Genomic DNA, 18,000 nt, shown 5'->3' with positions numbered 1-18,000 from the left:
TGTTTTGTAATTCTCATTGTAGAGATCTTTCATATCTCTGGTTAGCTATATTCCTGGGTATTTTATTATTTTTGCAGCAATTGCGAATGGGATTGCTTTCCTTTTCTCTTCTTTTTTTTTTTTTTTTTTGTGGGGGTGGCGGATAGAGTCTCGCTGTCTCACTCAGGCTGGAGTGCAGGGTGTGATCTTGGCTCATTGCAACCTCTGCCTCACAGAATCAAGCAATTCTCCTGCCTCAGCCTCTGAAGTAGCTGGGAATACAGGTGTCCGCTACCATGCCTAGCTAATATATTTTTGCATTTTTAGTAGAGACAGGGTTTCGTCATATTGGCCAGGCTGGCCTGGAACTCCTGACATTGTGATCTGCCCACCTCGGCCTCCCAAAATGCTGGGATTACAGGCGTGAGCCACCACACCCAGCTGAGATTGCTTTCTTGATTTGGCTCTCAGCTTGGCTATTTTTGGTATATAGGAATGCTAGAGATTTTTGTACGTTGATTTTTGTATCCTGAAATGTTGCTGAGGTTGTTTATCAGCTCAAGGAACTTTTGAACCAAGATTATGGGGTTTTCTAGATATAGAATCATGTCATCTGCAAACAGGGATATAATAGCAGCAAGGTATTGGTACAAAAACAGACACATAGATTTATGGAAGAGAATAGAGAGCCCAGAAATAAGACCACATGCCTGTGACCATCTGATCTCTGACAAAGCTGACCAACACAAGCAATGGGAAAAGACTCCCTATTCAATTAACGGTGCCAGGATAACTGACTAGCCATACACAGAAGATTAAAACTGGATCCCTTCCTTATACCGCATACAAAATTAACTCGAGATGGATTAAAGCCTTAAATGTAAAATCTACAACTATAAAAACCCTGGAAACAAACCAAATACCATTCTTGACATAGGAATGGACAAAGATTTCATGACAAAGATGTCAAAAGCAATTACAACAAAAGCAACAACTGACAAATGGGATCTAACTAAACTTAGGAGCTTCTGCACATCACAGTAAACTATCAACAGAGTAACAGACAACCTACAGAATGGAAGACAGTTTTTGCAAACTATATATCTGACTATGTATCCAGCATCTATAAGGAACTTAAACAAATTTATAAGAGAAAAATAAACAATATAAGACATACATGTGGCCAACAATCATATGAGAAAAGCTCAATATCACTGATCATTAGACAAATACAAACCAAAACCATAATGAGATATCTTCTTCCACCAGTCAGAATGGCTATCATTAAAAAGTAAAAAAATTACAGATGTATGTGAGGTTGTGGAAGAAAGGAAAGACTTATACACTGTTGGTGGGAGTGTAAATTAGTTCAAACTGGAAAGCAGTACAGTAATTCCTCAAAGAGCTAAAAACAGAACTACCATTGGACCCAGCTATCCCATCACAGGGTATATACCAAGAGGAATATAAATCATTCTACTGTAAAGACACATGCATGCCATGCATATGTTGACTACAGCATTATTCACAATAGCAAAAACGTGGAATCAAATACTACAAATGACAAATTGTATAAAGAAAATATGGCACACAGATACCATAGAATACTATGCAGCCATAAAAAATGAATGGGATCATGTCTTCTGTGGGTACATGGATGAAACTGGAGGCTATTATCCTTAGCAAACTAATGCAGGAACAGAAAACCAAAAACGTCATGTTCTCACTTATAAATGGAAGCTAAATTATGAGAACTCATGAACAAAAAGAACGGAACAGATGCTGGGACCTACTTGAGGATGGAGAGTAGGGGAGAAGAGCAGAAAGGATAACAGCTGGGGACTAGGTTTGGTACCTGGGTAATGAAATATTCTGTATAACCAATCACCATGACATGACTTTACCTATGTAACCTGTACATGTAACCCTGACATGAAAATAAAAGTTAAAAATAAAATAAAATAAAATGACACTCATTAAAAATGGAGAATATTTTAATACCCTGTAAGCCTTTCCTTTCCTAACAAACAGTTTTGAAATATCTTAGGGGTAAATGAATGCATTTATATAAATTGCAGTAAAGATGAAAATTAAGAGGAAATGAAACAAAAATATATTTAGCTAATAGCTAAATAGAAGGAAAATCATCCAATGCATAACTCCAAAGAGACTTAGCATCTGTGTACTGAAACGCTTGTTTTAACAAGTCCAACTGTGTTTTCTAACTATGTCAATCCTCTTTCCCTTGGCTAGTGCAGAATCAAGTTTATAGAATACATCAAACTGCCGCCTTCTTGCTGAGAGGAGCTGAATGCTGCTTTAATTTCCCAGTCGGGAGCCGGTATTTCATCACGATCCAGGCATATTAAATTGTTGTGTAAATGTTAAGACCACAATGTAGGCCATATGGCAGTTTTTCTTTACAGAAGAGGAGAGACCTTCAAATCAAACTGTTAAATCTGAGAATCATTTGAAGTCACAGTCATTAATTTGGAGATATGAACAAGAGATTTATTTCTCTTTTCTAAGTGTTTCTTCCTCCTTCCTATGCACCATAAGAGAGATGGGTCTATTTAACGTGGAAAAAACAATGCAGGTCAACTCTAACTCTATTAAATTCTAAGTGGAACTTCTACAAGTTTCTATTTCATAATGGTGGGAGAGATGCTACTTTAAAATCAATTTTCTAAGTCTACATTAGGGTCATGCTTCACTTTGGAATGAGCTGGAGAGATTTTAGATCATCAGAAATGAGTTTCCTGAGGTGAAGAAGCAGAAGTAGCTCCATATAATTTTTCTTTAAAACAGTTCACACTTTCCTTCAATTTGCCATCTCCATCTGAACTTTTCCTTGACACACTCCGGTTCAATTTTTACAACTCAGCTCAGAAGTTGGGTGGGTACTCTTAGGGCCTTGAACATTTTGTTTAGGCACAAGTGGGCCAATGCACATAGATAATTGAACAATAAATCCAAAATATCTTTCTAAAATGTCATCCTCTGGGCTGGAAATACAATTTCACATCCTCTGGTGCCATTTCTCATTCTCCTTTTCACTCTTCTTATATCATTATAGATTTCTCAGTTGGAAGCTAGTGGGAATTAGGTTTATTCTTAGGCATTTCTGAGGTCTTATAGACTAAAGACACTTTCAAAGCAATAAATTTCATTCGGAAGGTTATTTCAATTAAACATTTTTACTGACCATTTTCAGCCCTGAGTTATTAAAGGTTTATATTTTGGCATCTTATTCATTTTCATGGTCCCTGAGAAAGATTTCAAGATTGTTATCTGAAAAATCTAGCCAGGATCAATCACCACCAGTTTCTGTCTTCTTCATGATTTTAATGAAAAAAAGTCTTGACTTAAAGATGTTCCACCTAATGAGGGCAGGCATGTTGAACTTTATTTCCTAAAACCATCCATACCCTCCAGCAGAACCGGAGGAAGCACAGATCTGCATTTACGCAAAAACATGGTAACTGTGACACATGAATGATTGAGAAATGACCTAGGATGTGTTCTGCAGCACTTTATGACTATCTTATAAACAAATTATCAGATGCTTGCCATCACTTACTCATCTTCTCTGATAAAATTTCTTTATTGTTTGGAGAGATACACAAAAGAAAAATTTAAGTTTCTAAAGAACTACCTAGTTAAGGAACTAAAAAATCCAAGGTTTTAAGATTCTCAGAAACTGGAAATTAACTTTTATTTAGATAATTCTCTTTTTCAAAAGGTGACAGATATAGGAGACAAAATACAGGAGAATAATTTTTTTTGTGTCTTCTCTTAGTGGCAAATTGATGATGATAATAATGTTATCTCTCCCTACTTATATAGTTTAAAAACACATACCTTATCAGAAATTATAAGTACAAACATTGTATCCTTTCTGTCCTTCATGTTATAATAGTACATGTACAACTATAAATATTATTATGTAAAAATGATTTCAGTGTTTAAGAAGTATTAGACCAAAAATTTACAGTTTCTTAAGGCAGGAAGCATTGGTGGTTGCTCTATAATAAGTATCCTATGAACTTCAAGATAAGAAGAACTTCTAACATATTTCAAATTTTTACAATAAGAGGATAAATAAATAATACTAAATTAATAGGTCAACCATTGCATTGTAAGATTAATGCAATTAAGATTTTAAAGGCTATTTCTATGAAGTGTCTGATGTATTTTAGTCTTCACCTTTCTCACTCATGTCCAGTATGACTGTATTTGTGTGAGTGATTGTCAATTAACTTGTTAGTATTGAAAATATTAGACACATCTTTTGAGACTATATTCATTTCTTTGGGGTACAAACACATATCCAAGCAAAGGGAACTACTCATTACATACCATTAAAGCATTAAGGTGGTGTTGATGTGTTTCTCTTGTAACATGGTATGAAGTACAAAGACAATTTTTAAATTACTTCTGGCATTTTAAATTTGCTAAGGACATCCTAATAATATAAGTTTAATATACACTGCAAAATTGGTGATGAAATGCAATTGAAAGTGACTAAACTTTTTTCACTTTATTATTTTTTGCTGAACTATTCTGACTGGCAATTTTATTCTTCCCATCTAAGTAAATTCAGCCATGGAGAAGTGTCTCCATGGATAATAGATAGGTCAGAACAGTCATACTTAATTGAAGCATGCTTAGAATTAGTAAATTCATATTATTTAGCAATAGGCTAGAAGGGGTGTGTGTGTGTGTGTGTGTGTGTGTGTGTTTGTGTGTGTGTGTGTGTGTGTGTGTGTGTTTGTGTGTGTGTGTGTGTGTGTGTGTGTGTGATGTGTTTTATAATTCAATAGGAGAGGAAAGAAACCTTATTTTCTGAAATGTTACAGAGTAACATTATTGGTAACAACTTTCAGAAAATCTTCCTGTTACTATAGGAAGAGTAGTGACCTGTGTGTGAAAGTTCCAGCCCTGTCACCACCAACCTCTAGCCACACGCATTTCGCAGGCTCCTCATTCATATTAAGATCATTAGATAATGAATACGCTCCCTCTAATTCTAAATTTTAAAAAATGTTATGAATAATTTAGTGCTTGACAAATATATGTCTTCCATTTTACTTCTAAAGCATATGAAAAACATACCAAAAATGACAAAGATTATTTTTGTAGTTATTTTAATATAACTGAGTTATATAATACACGTTGATTAGTATAATGCCTGGCACATTAAGAATGAGTTGTTTGAAGAATCTGAATTTTATTACATCCTAGAGTATGATTTCATATGTGTGTGCTCACAATTCAATTTTGTTTATAGTGAGGAGATTAGAATGTTCAGAGTTGAAGTTATCTTTAGTTTGAAAAAGCTGCCATGATTATTTATTCCACCCCTACTTCCTCATCCTCTGACACACACACATTGATAGAGAGTGATTTTCATTGCTATAGGATTAAGACTAACACAGATTCAGGATAAATACAAATTGACAATCAGATCTCCAACGTTGACTCACTTGACATGAGTCCTGAATCCATAATGCCCCAGTACTGTCTTTCACATGCATCTCCTGCTGTATATACTACACTGGCCCTTTGGCTTCTGTTAACGCCTGTCATCACAGCAGACTCTGCCAGGTATCGCGCTAACTATTTTAGAAATGTTAAATCGTTTTATCTTCTAAGCAAACCTAATAAGGTGGGAATTACTATTATTCCAGTTTTACAGATTAGGAAATGTTCTTGGGGAAGTTCTATGTCTTTCCCAAGCTCCAACAGCATCTCTGGGTGCAGCTCTATCACCTACACTCTTAACCAGTATCCTCTCATCTCCCACTACATTTCAAGGAGCTTCACAGCTCAAGGTCTGACAATTTCTACTTTTTTTCACTATCCATGAAAAACAGTGGTAGTTAATTTTTAACCATCGGAGCATGAATCATCACGAATCTTACCTACCTCCATTTCTTTTTGAAATGCTAATGGTTGGCCTTGAAAACACTCACAGGGATAATACTACAAATGAAATGCAGCCTTTCTTTAAAAATACTGTGGACTCTAGAATAGACAGAAGACATTTTGGATGTTTTATGCCAAACAACCTGGCAAAAAGAAATACAGTCTTCAAGAGCCCCATTCTAACATAAGCATTGGTCTGAAAGGGGCTGTAGAAAGTGTCTGTCTTAATAATCTCATTTGACACATGATGATTCTGAGCCCTTGAGTGTTAAACAAGGTAGGTCTTATCTACAGAGAGGAAACTATAACCTGTCTCTTTGGATGCTGAGCACACTGCCACATCATGATGCCTCCTAATCCTTTTACAGTTTTGATCATAAATATAGAATTTGGTAATTTAATCTGCAATATTATGAGAAAGAAATCAGGCATGAACTCATGCTTAAGTTTCCCAGACATAACTTGTGAGTTGTATATGGTGCATAGTTTAGTAGGGAAATTCCTGGTACTGTTGCACAGTTGTAGCAATTTGGACCTTGAGAACTGAAGGGAGGGCCTACATTTAAGAGTAAGTAAAATCTGGGCATAGAATAAAAAGCTTCTGTTATTAGCACAGGGGGAAGGCCACATGGGACAGGAGCAAGCTAGAGACAGAGTTGAAATGAGAACACAGTGAGAAACCAGCCATCTGTCCACCAGCAATGAAGCACAGAAAGTAACTGCAGGACATCATTGCCTTCCAAATGAACCTATTCACAAAGCAGATTCCTAAGATCAGTCCATTATTCATAAATTGTGTTTTTTGGGAGCATTTATACAACATAACTTAAGAATATTTTAAGCCTAAATACCTCACAATGATAAAAAGCCTGGTCATTATCTTTCCTATAGATATATTAACTATTCATTAGGATAAAAATATGACTTAGAAACTGAAAGATTTTTAAATTGCTCCAAATGTATACTTAAGGCCTCACAATCTAACATTTATTGTTCATGTAGTAAGATGGTATTACTTTACCTTACTTTACTCTGGGCTAAGAATACAGAATAAAAAAGGTGAGTGGAGAATGAAAGTATATTAAAAATAAAATTTTGAAGCCCAGTTGCTTTCATGCAGTTATACTTGCATACTTTGTTGAAGTGTACGTTCTCAGAGACATTTATGTCACTTTCTCTCCTAGACTCCACAAATACAATGGGGCATAATATCCTTAAATAAAGTAACACAACAGAATAATAGTTTGCACAACATTATCCAAGGAACTCAAAGGACTTTATTAATGTTAGCTCCTTAGTCACACCAGAGTGTGGCAGAGGAAGAATAGATCTGCGGAAGCAGGGCAAGAACACCTCAGTCGGCAAAGTTGTAGTGAGACTCAAAAGTCAAATGGGAGGCTGGAGAACCAATACACAGGGACAGAAAAAGAAGTGATGCCAAAGGAATTTGCTATTCTATTCAGCACTGTATTAGTCCATTTAAAATGGGGTTACAAATTACGATAGAGTAGGTGGCTTATGGGCAACAGAAATTTATTCTTACAGTTCTGGAGCCTTGAAGTTCAAGTTCTGGGTGCCAGCGTGGTCAGGTTCTGATGAGGGCCCTCTTCTAGGTTATATACTGCCCTCTTTGTATTCTCTCATGGTAGAAAATAAGCTGGCTGGTCTCTGCCTCTTTATATAGGGGCATGATATAGTTTGGCTGTGTCCCCACCCAAATCTCATCTTCAATTGTGGCTTCCCAAGTATGGTGGGAGGGACCTGGTGGGAGGAATCATGGAGGCAGGTTTTCCTGCATTGTTCTTGTGATAGTGAATAGGTCTCGAGATCTGATGGTTTTATAAAGGGCAGTTCTCCATGCTCTTGCCTGCCACCATGTAAGACATGCCCCTGCTTCTCCTTTGCCTTCCACCGTGATTGTGAGGCCTCCCCAGCCACGTGGAACTGTGAGTCCATTAAACTTGTCTTTCTTTATAAATTACCTAGTCTTGGGTATGTCTTTATTAGCAGTGTGAGAATGGACAAATACAGGGCACTAATCCTATTCACGAGGGCTCCACTCTCATGATCTAATTACCTTCCAGAGGTCCCACCTCCAACATCATCACATTTGGGACTACAGTTTCAACATACAAATTGCAGGGGACATAAACATTCACTCCTTGACAAGTACTAAGTAAGATATTACTGAAACACTAAGTCTAATTATTTGATTTACATTTATGACTTCTGTTAAGAATCTGTAGAAAAGAAATAGACACTTTTACATTTAAAAATTGTAAAAAAAAAAAAAAGACACCATTTATTAGAAGAAAAGTTTGGTCATTAATTTAATGTTATAAAATCTTACTCAATTAAAGGTGGCTCCAAAAGTAGATCCAATGCCACCAATATTTCAGTAAAAATCATGTGTTAGTCGTCATTCTGAGGGTATGGATACAAAGAGAAACATAACGTGATTTATAAGTCTGGGCAATCCTATGTGAATAGCAGTGATTTTTGCAAATCTCTGGGCAGTGAACATATCTAAAGAGAAGCTGTTAGTTTTAAATTTCTTCTATTACTTCTGCCCATTATATGGGCCATATCAAAACATGGTGGAGAGGAATCAGCCTCTCTTGTGGAGATGACAGAAATGAAACAAAACACTTCAGTGGATGGATGGAATCTAGGTCATTAAAAGATGTTGTAGAGAAAGCCTGCCAATCCTCCTGGAACTTCTGTGTAGGAGAAAATTATGGTTCCTGACTGACTAAACTCCTGTTATTTAGTTCCAGATAAAGAGGTTGAAATAGTACCTCAACCGATGTGGTAATAAATGCACGCACATTGAGCCTGTGACTCTGAAATGTGAAAACATACTGTTACACATACTTTGATCAGAATTCACATGTTCACATTCAAAATCAGCAAACAACATTCTGACATCTAAAAAGTTATTAAAGACACAAACCTCAAGCAGTTTAGGTTTCATCTTAGTTGCATCTTTTTTACTAACCTCCAAAGTAAGAGCCATCTGTCAGCTTCATTTCTTTACTGGATTTTGTAATGACACCAGCAACACCATGTTGAATGAAATACATTTTTTTACCCACTGCTCCTTCTCGAATGATATAATCTCCAGGTTGAAACACCTCAAATCTCAACTTGCTCAGCATGGCAGTCACAAAATTAGGATCCGCGTTAGCAAACAGAGGCATTGTAGCCACCAGTTTCCGACAGTTGAAGTTGACTATCTCCTAAAGATGTCAAGAGCAAACAAATATTAAGAGAGATATCAATCATATCTGGAAGAAAAACATGTTGAAATTTAAAATATATATGTTGCATAACATTGCAATTTAAATTTAGATACAAACATTCATAAATTCCTGTAATGCACATTACATCAAAGACAGGATTGTGTTTTATTTTTGTGTAGAAATTTTGTATTTCCAGCACTTAGTGTAGTATAAGAAAATATTAAATATTCAGTAAATGTTAATTCAATATATAAAAGTCTCAACTTTTGTAACTTCCCATTTCTTAACTGCTGTGTATATGAAACTAAAACTTCTAAAATGTGAACACACTCTGTTCTTCATTTTATCTTTTATTTATGAAGAAAGAAAGCCATATCACATCCTATTAGTTATGACATTGCTGCTTCTGTGCTCCATCGTGATGAACAATCTATCTTGTACCTACTGGTGGGAATTCTGAAGCAAGGGCCCAGCTGCCAGGCAAAAGCATTTTGATATATGTATTTTTTTGTTAGTGTCATTCACATTAGTGTGAGGACTATGAATAGTTCAGAGAAAGGTTACACAAAGGAGACTGTAATCTAAAATTATAAATTTCAATTGGTGTCTGGGCTAGAATCAGAAAATCACTCTTTTTTAAAGACTCTTGGGTTTCTATTGCAAGTTATGGGCTGGAGGGAGGGCATATTTGCCTTTTCTTGACTTGTTTGTTTTATTCCAGGATCAGGCCAATTCTAAAATAGGAGATCAGTATGTTTGACTTCATTCTGTGGATTCTGGTCAAGATTAGATATATTGTTATCCCTATGGATGAAAATAGAAAAATGGAACTAAACATTTTTAATCATGCAAATCAGTTATGTGACACAGACTAGACAGTGGAAATCTACATTTTGCCACAAAGCCACTTCTCAGAAATTTCCTTACCAATGAGTTGCCTCACAAAAGATTGGGACTGCATTTGTAACCTTGTTTAAGAGGAATAGAAATTGGACACCTATGCTAAGAGGTAGAAAGAAGGCACAAAGAATCGTAGGTATTAACAGAGTCTGAGAAGCTTGTCTTATGCCTTGGGGAGATTTACCATACAGATGCATCAATTCTAAGACTCAGAAAGAAGGTTTCTATGATCTTACTTCATAAAATGACCTAATACCATCCAGGATAGATGAAAAATTCCAGCTGATACAGAATGCACAAGATTTTGAATCTACCATGGAAGAAGTGTTTCATACTCAACAATATCTTGTGAGTTTAGCAAAGCACAGCAATGTCTGTAATAGTGGAGTTCATGGAAGATGATAAAATATTACAAATGACCAACAATAATAAGAAAGTGAACATAAAAGCAAAGACAAGAGAAAGATATTAAATGTGGTACTTGGTGCAGCATTATTCAAGCCAAAATACACAGTTGACTCCATGATTGACAGTATCTAGAACAATTTGTGATAATATTAGCTGATGTATAGAGTGTGGGTCTACAACAATGTTTAGCAATTAGTAAGTACTCAATAAAATTGTATGCATGTAAAGAAAGCAGTGGAGAAGGAAGAAATGAAGGAGGGGAGGAAGGAAGGGAGGGAGGAGGTAGGAAGAAAAGAAGGAAGGGATGAAAGAAGAAATAGGGAGTGAAGGATGGGGAAAGAGAGGGAGGAAGTAAGGAAGAAAGAAAGAGGAAGAGAAGGAAGGAAGAAAGGGATGAAAGAAGGAAAAGAGGGAAGAAGGAAGTCTTTTTTTTTTTTTAACAACTGAGACTCCATCTTTCTTCCTTTCCTCTGTTGAGCATGGGGACTTCTTTCAAAGAATACAATAAGGAAAAGGGGGATTAGGAGTAACTTTACAGTAAAGAAACATGAAAAACCCCACCGTAAGCAGATGATCAATGTTAACATCAACAGTGCTAAATCATGTCAGTAGCACATACTCTTGGTATAATGTAATCAGAAGGGCATTTTACTTTTGTGGCATTCCTACACCAAACCCTTAATCCCATTTAATCATGACAAAAGCATCAGCACACCCAAATTCAGGAAAATTCTATATAATATTTGGCCAGTGCTCCCCAAGATGGTCAAGGTAATCAAAAATAAGGAAATTTTGGAAGAAACTGTCCAAGACAAGGAAACACGACAATTGACCATAATGTGGTTTCCTGGATGGGATCCTAGGACAGAAAAAAAGGACTTTAAATAAAATGAAGGGAATCTGAATAATGTTTGGACTTAATAATAATGTATCAATGTTGAGTCACAACCATAGTTACTACAAACATAGCATACTAATGTAAAGCATTAAAAACAGGGGAAATTGTACGTGAGGTATATGGGAATTCTCCATAGTATTTTTGAAACTTTTCTGCTGATATTGTTTGGATGCTTGGAACTCCAAGTCTCATGCTGGAATTTGACCCAATGTTGGAGATATGGGAGGAGGTGTTTCAGTCATAGGAGAGAAGAGCCCACATAAATGATTTGGTGTTGTCCTTGAGTAATGAGTGAGTTCTTACTCTATTAATTCTTACGAGATCTGATTATTAAAGAGAGCCTGGCACCTACTCTCTCTTGACCTCTCTCATCATGTGACATGCAGGCTCTCCTTCCCCTTCCATGAATGAATACTTCCTGAGGTCCTCACTAGAAGCAAATGCTGGTGCTATGCATATTGTACAGGCTGCTGAATCCTGAGACAAATAAACTTCTTTATAAATAACTCAGCCTCAGGTTATTCATTTATAGCAATGCAAAATGAATTAAGACATCTGCAAACATAAAATTATTCTAAAATAAAAGCTCATTAAATATGTAATTACCACTCTTCATAGTCAATATGAATATGATATTTTGTCATAGTATGTAAAGCCTATTTTCTTCAAGTTAACTCATTTAAAAGTTAATTTAAAAAAGATCACCTAGTACATACTTGAAAACAATCATATTATAGTGCAGTTTGAGTATAAACAGCAGACCTGTAGTGTGTCTGTTTATATTGCTGTGGAGTTCAAAATCGTAGTCTGTCAAGAAGACAAATTGTGTGTGTGTGTGTGTATATATATATATCATGCATCTTCAATCGCATATATTTCTATTAAGTTTTTCTTTTCAAATACAAAATCTGTAATTATATCTGTATTCTGTTCCATTGGTCTATGAGTCTGTTGTTATACCAGTACCATGCTGTTTTGGTTACTGCAGCTCTATAGTATAGTTTGAAGTTGGGCAGCATGATGCCTCCAGCTTTGTTCTTTTTGCTTAGGATTGTCTTGGCTATTTGGGCTTGTTTTTGATTCCATATGAATTTTAAAATAGTGTTTTTTTTCTATTTCTGTGGACAATATCAGTGGTAGTTTAATGGGAATAGCATTGAATCTATAAATTGCTTGAGTGGTATAGACACTTTAACAATATTAATTCTTCTTTGATTCTTCACTGATTCTTCTATGAGCATGGAATGCTTTTCCATTTGTTTGTATCACCTATGATTTCTTTGAGTGGTGTTTTGTACTCTTCTTGTAGAGATCCTTCACTTCCCTTGTCAGCTGTATTCCTAGTTATTTTACTCCTTTTGTGGCAACTGTGAATGGAAGGTCTTCCAAGATTTGGCTCTTGGCTAGGCTGTTATTGGTGTACAGGAATGCTAACACAATTTTTACACATTGATTTTGTATCCTGAGACTTTACTGAAGTTGCTTATCAGCTTAGGAAGCTTTTGGGCTGAGATGATGAAGTTTTCTAGACATGGGATCATGTCATCTGCAAACAAGGATAGCTTGACTTCCTCTCTTCTCATTTGGATGCACTTTATTTAGTTCTCTTGCCTAATTGCTGTGGCCAGAACTTCAGCAGTTAGAAGTCAAATAGGAGTGGTAAGAGAAGACATCCTAGTCTGGTGCTGGGTTTTAAAGAGGATACTTCCAGCTTTTGCCAATTTAGTATGATGTTAGTTGTGGGTTTGTCATCTATTGCTTTTTTATTTTGAGGTATGTTCCTTCAATACCTCATTTATTGACAGTTTTTTAACATGAAGGGATGTTGGATTTTATCAAAATCCTTTTCTGCATCTATTAAGATAACCGTGTGGTTTTGTCTTCAGTTCTGTTTATGTGATGAATCACATTTATTGATTTGTGGATGCTGCACCAACCTTGCATCCCAGACATGAATCTTACTTGATTGTGGTGGATAAGCTTTTTGATTTGCTGATAGATTCAGTTTGCTTGTATTTTGTTGAGGATTTTGTATCGATGTTCATCAAGGATATTGGGCAGAAGTTTTCTTTTGTTGTTGTTTCTTTGCCAGGTTTTGGTATCAGGATGATGCTTCCCTCATAGAATAAATTAGGAGGGGGGGGGTCCTTTCTTTTCCGTTGTTTTGGAATATTTTCAATAGGAATGCTACTGGCTCTTCTTTGTATGCCTGGTAGAATTTAGTTTTGAATCCATTTGGTACTGGGAACTTTTTTTGGTTGGTAGGCTATTACTGCCTCAAGACTAAATGTAAAACCTAAAACTATAAAAACCCTGGAAGATAACCTAGCCAATACCATTAAGGACAAAAGCACAAGCAAAAATTTTATGATGACCCCAAAAGCAACTGAAACAAAAGCAGAAATTGACCAATGGGAAACAATAAAACTAAAGAGCTTCTACACAGCAAAATAAACTATCAACAAAGGTTTATTTTGAAAACCTACAGGATGGGAGAAAATTTTTGCAAACTATTTATCTGACAAATGTCTAATATCTAGCATCTATAGGAACTTAACAAATTTACAAGAAAAATACAAACAACCCCATTAAAAGGTGGGCAAAGGACATGAACAGACACTTCTCAAAAGAAGACATACACGTCGCCAAAAAGCATTTGATAAATAGCTCAACATCACTGATCATTAGAGTCATATAAATCAAAACCACAATGAGATACTATCTCACACCAATCATAATGGCTATCATTAAAAAGTCAAAAAATAACGGATGCTGGTGATGTTATGAATAAAAAGGAACGTTTATACACTCTTGATTTGAGTGTAAATTAGTTCAGATCTTGTGGAAGATCTGGTGATTACTCAAAGACCTAGAGACAGACATACCATTTGACCCAGCAATCCCATTACTGAGTATAAACCCACAGGAATATACATTGTTCTATTATAAAGACACATGCATATATATGTTTATTGTAGCACAATTCACAATAGCAAAGACATGGAATCAACCCAAATGCCCATCAAGGAATGACTGGATAAAGAAAATGTGGTAAATACACAGTGTGGAATACTATGCAGCCATAAAAAAGAACAAGATAATGTCTTTTGCAGGGACATAGATGGACTGGAGGCTATTATTTTTAGCAAATTAATTCAGGAATAGAAAACAAAAAAAACCTCATGTTCTCACTTACAAGTGGAAGATAAATGATGAGAACACATGGACATACAGAAAAGAACAACACATATGGGGGCCTATTGGAGGGTGGGAGGAGGACTAGAATCAGGAAAAAATAACTAACTGGGGTTAATACCTGGGTGATGAAATAATCTGTATAACAAACCCTAAGGACTCCCATGTTCTCTAATAAACCTGCACACCCTGCACATGTACCACTGAACTTAAAAGAAAGTTAAAAAAATCTATTTTTATTTCAAGGTTAGAAATATAACTTCATTTATTAAAGACATCAAAATGAGGGAGACACAAAAATGTTGTTCCAAAGAAATTCTCTCTCCAAGGAATATTATTACATAATTTACATAGCATCAATGTGGTTTTTATTTTAAAACATCTCAAGTTGCCCACTAGCAAAAGGATGGATTACAAATGTTACTATTTAAATACACTGGTTCAATTCCTTATTACATTTGCAATCAGCCCATGCAAGAAAATTTGCTTAAACATCTAAGAAGGAAATTGATAATTTTGGGTAACATTTTGTTTTGTTAAAATAAGTCATAATAAACATTTTGTATAAACACCCATGTAGAAATAACATAATTTTGAAGTGATACAATATTAAGTTCTCTGGAGTGGATTTGTTTCTTTACTGTTGATAATTAAGGTATAAGTGTTACGATCCATGGAGGATATGTTGCCCATAAAAGGACCAGTTCAATATAAAAGTGTTGACTTAAATGCCAAGAATGTGATTTTGGTGATATTCTTTGCATAAGGTTTCTCATTGAAAATACAGGAGACCTACAGCTCTATTTATTCCTCTGAGGAAAAGTTCAGACAGAGCAGTAATTGGAGAGGAAGAGTGCACTGGTCGCCTTGGAACCTGGAGGGAATTTTCGCCCTCAAAGGTCATCAACCCCTTTCTCAAATTTCTAGCTAGGAAATAAACACTGGGAAGACAAGTAAATAAGCTCAGATGCTTTGGGAAACGCTGCAAACTATTTCCTTGAATATTTCAAGTTAGAAACAATCTTTGTTATCCAGAAGGGTCCACACTGGAACCCAAGGTGTACATATATTTGCATTCATTAAGAAGGTATCTTAAAAGATGACATGAGATAGAAATATTTATGTTATATTTTTCTGGGATCTGCCTTTCAATCAAATGGAATGGTTGTTTAAGCCTTCTAAAACATTCAGGCACACACTTGGGTGAAGATTTTTCTTATGCAACGCCCTCTTGAGGATGCTTTTCATATGGCAAACAGTAACCCTGCTAAATGGTAGCGTTGATTTTAAATAGAATTTTATATATTATAAAACAGCATAACACAAGAATGAAACAGCAATAAAGAACTCTGTTATTTGATCTTAGGTTGAAATGATATCTATTTATTTTAGATATAAAAATCTTTGCTTACAGCAGTTCTTCCCATTATTTTGCTAAAATATGACAGGATTATTCATGTTCTTTGTTTAGTTACTGTATGGGGAGTATTTTTTTAAGTTACAACACAGATTAAGTGAACAAATCCTAAGTGTACAAACATTTTAAGTGATTTATTTACAAATATATGCACCTGTATAACTCATCAGATCCAAATATAGACAATTTCTCAGAAGGCTCCTTTTGCTTCATCTCAATCAACCCAGAGGTTTTAGCTATTTTGATTTCTGGAGTAGTTCTGCTTGTTCTTGAAATTGAAATAAATGAGATCGCATACTGTGTAGTCTTTTGTGTCTTGCTTCTTTTACTCTCCATTCTGTTAATTTGATTCTTTTTAAATTTCAGGCTGTATTTCATTTTATGGTTATACTACAATTTATTTATCCATTCTACTCTTCATGACATTGGGTTGTTTTCAGTTTTAGGCTAATAAAACAAATGTGAGCTAAAAATTAAAAGCCAGGAGTAACATTCCTGAAGCACCTTATGCACTGATTTCTCTTGAGTATATACCTTATATTGGAATTTCTGGATAGTAGAATAATCATATATTTCACTACAGTTGCTGACAAAAGTTTTCCTAGATGATTCTATTATTATTCTTACATTTCAACAACATGTGATGTTCCAGTTGTCCCATATCTTCGGCAAAATTTGATTTTATCATTTAGTCATTGGTGGGTAACTGGACATGACTTACTGTTTGGCTTTTTGCATTTGTGTTTGTTTTCTTATTGTAGTTTTAATTTTCATTTTCCCATAAGTATCTTCATTATGCACATTTTCCTAAACTTTTCGGTCCGATGAATATCCTGTTTTCATGAAGTGCCCAATCAGGAGTTTCCCTCCTTTTTCTCTGGTACCAGTGCTTCTTATACTCATGACATGAATTCCTTTTTTGGGGGAGATGCACCGCAAATACCTCTCCACATCTGTGGCTTGCATTTTCACTCTAATTAGTATCTTTTAATGTAATTGTTTTGCTAATTTGTTTCCTTTTTTTTTCACTTTAATAACTACCAGAAAAAAATGAGTTTGATATGTTCAGATTGCTTCTAGAAGGATGTATCTTAATCACAAATCTGTATTTTAGAATTCTAAATACTCTGAGACTTTAAGAAATGTTAAGTAATATCTCATTTAGCTATTATAAAAATAATAACAAAACTTTAGGATTCCTTTAGCTCTATAATTCTATATTGCTAACTTAAACATCACTGTATAAAGTTCCATTTTGTGAAACATCTAATTCAGCTCCATTTTACATTTCTATTATTCTAAACAGTATATTTCCGAAAAGTTTTAAGCATGTTAGCTATAAATATAATTTCCACCATTACGCAAATGAATCATAGAGTAATCTTAACAAAATAGAGCTGCTGTTACATTGCTAAATTTCTGCACTCCAACACACCCCATATTTTTAGACTGTACAGAGCATATCAAATCTTCCTTCTAAGAACTTATATCAAACAGACATTCAAAAGGCATCCATACTATATTGACTTCAGAAACAAATAAATATATATAAACAAATGTATACCATGTGACATTTCATCTCCTAGAAAATCCTATTAAAAAGTGCTCCAAATATCCCATTTTTTCTTTCCAATTCAGTAGCTTGGATTCATTATAATCAAAACAGCAGTTGGATATGTTTAGGGAATTGTTTGAGGCAAAGATAATTCTAAGAATGAACGTAATAAAAAGAAAAGACAACATTTATTGAGTTCTTCCTGGGTTTTAGGTATTGTCTAAGTGTTTTACAAATATTATTTTATCCACACAACAACCCTATATCTTAGGTTGTATTGCTGCCCCATTTTGTAGATGTCATGTAGTTTGCTAATAACCACATACTTGCAAGAGGAGAAACTATGGTATCTCAGAGCAGCCTGGCTTTCCACGTTGGGATTTTGATGGATTCTGAGAAGCCACCTTATCCTTTGCACAAATCTAGAATCACAGCAAACCTTGAAGATTTAGATGTTAACCAACAATTTGTTTCGTTG

General features: G+C 35.1%; 1 protein-coding gene across 1 annotated transcript in view; it reads right to left on the bottom strand.

Annotated features, from left to right (window-relative positions):
• Positions 1-18,000, bottom strand: part of HCN1 (hyperpolarization activated cyclic nucleotide gated potassium channel 1) — a 392,978-nt gene that overhangs the window by 33,155 nt on the left and 341,823 nt on the right. The window contains exon 6 of the mRNA XM_039467436.2: positions 8,906-9,146. Within this exon, the coding sequence (XP_039323370.1) occupies positions 8,906-9,146 (241 nt within the window). The remainder of the gene's footprint in view (positions 1-8,905; positions 9,147-18,000) is intronic.

This window comes from Saimiri boliviensis, chromosome 1 (genome assembly GCF_048565385.1).
Source record: "Saimiri boliviensis isolate mSaiBol1 chromosome 1, mSaiBol1.pri, whole genome shotgun sequence".
NCBI classification, from domain to species: domain Eukaryota; kingdom Metazoa; phylum Chordata; class Mammalia; order Primates; family Cebidae; genus Saimiri; species Saimiri boliviensis.
This window is presented reverse-complemented; position numbering and strand designations above follow the sequence as displayed.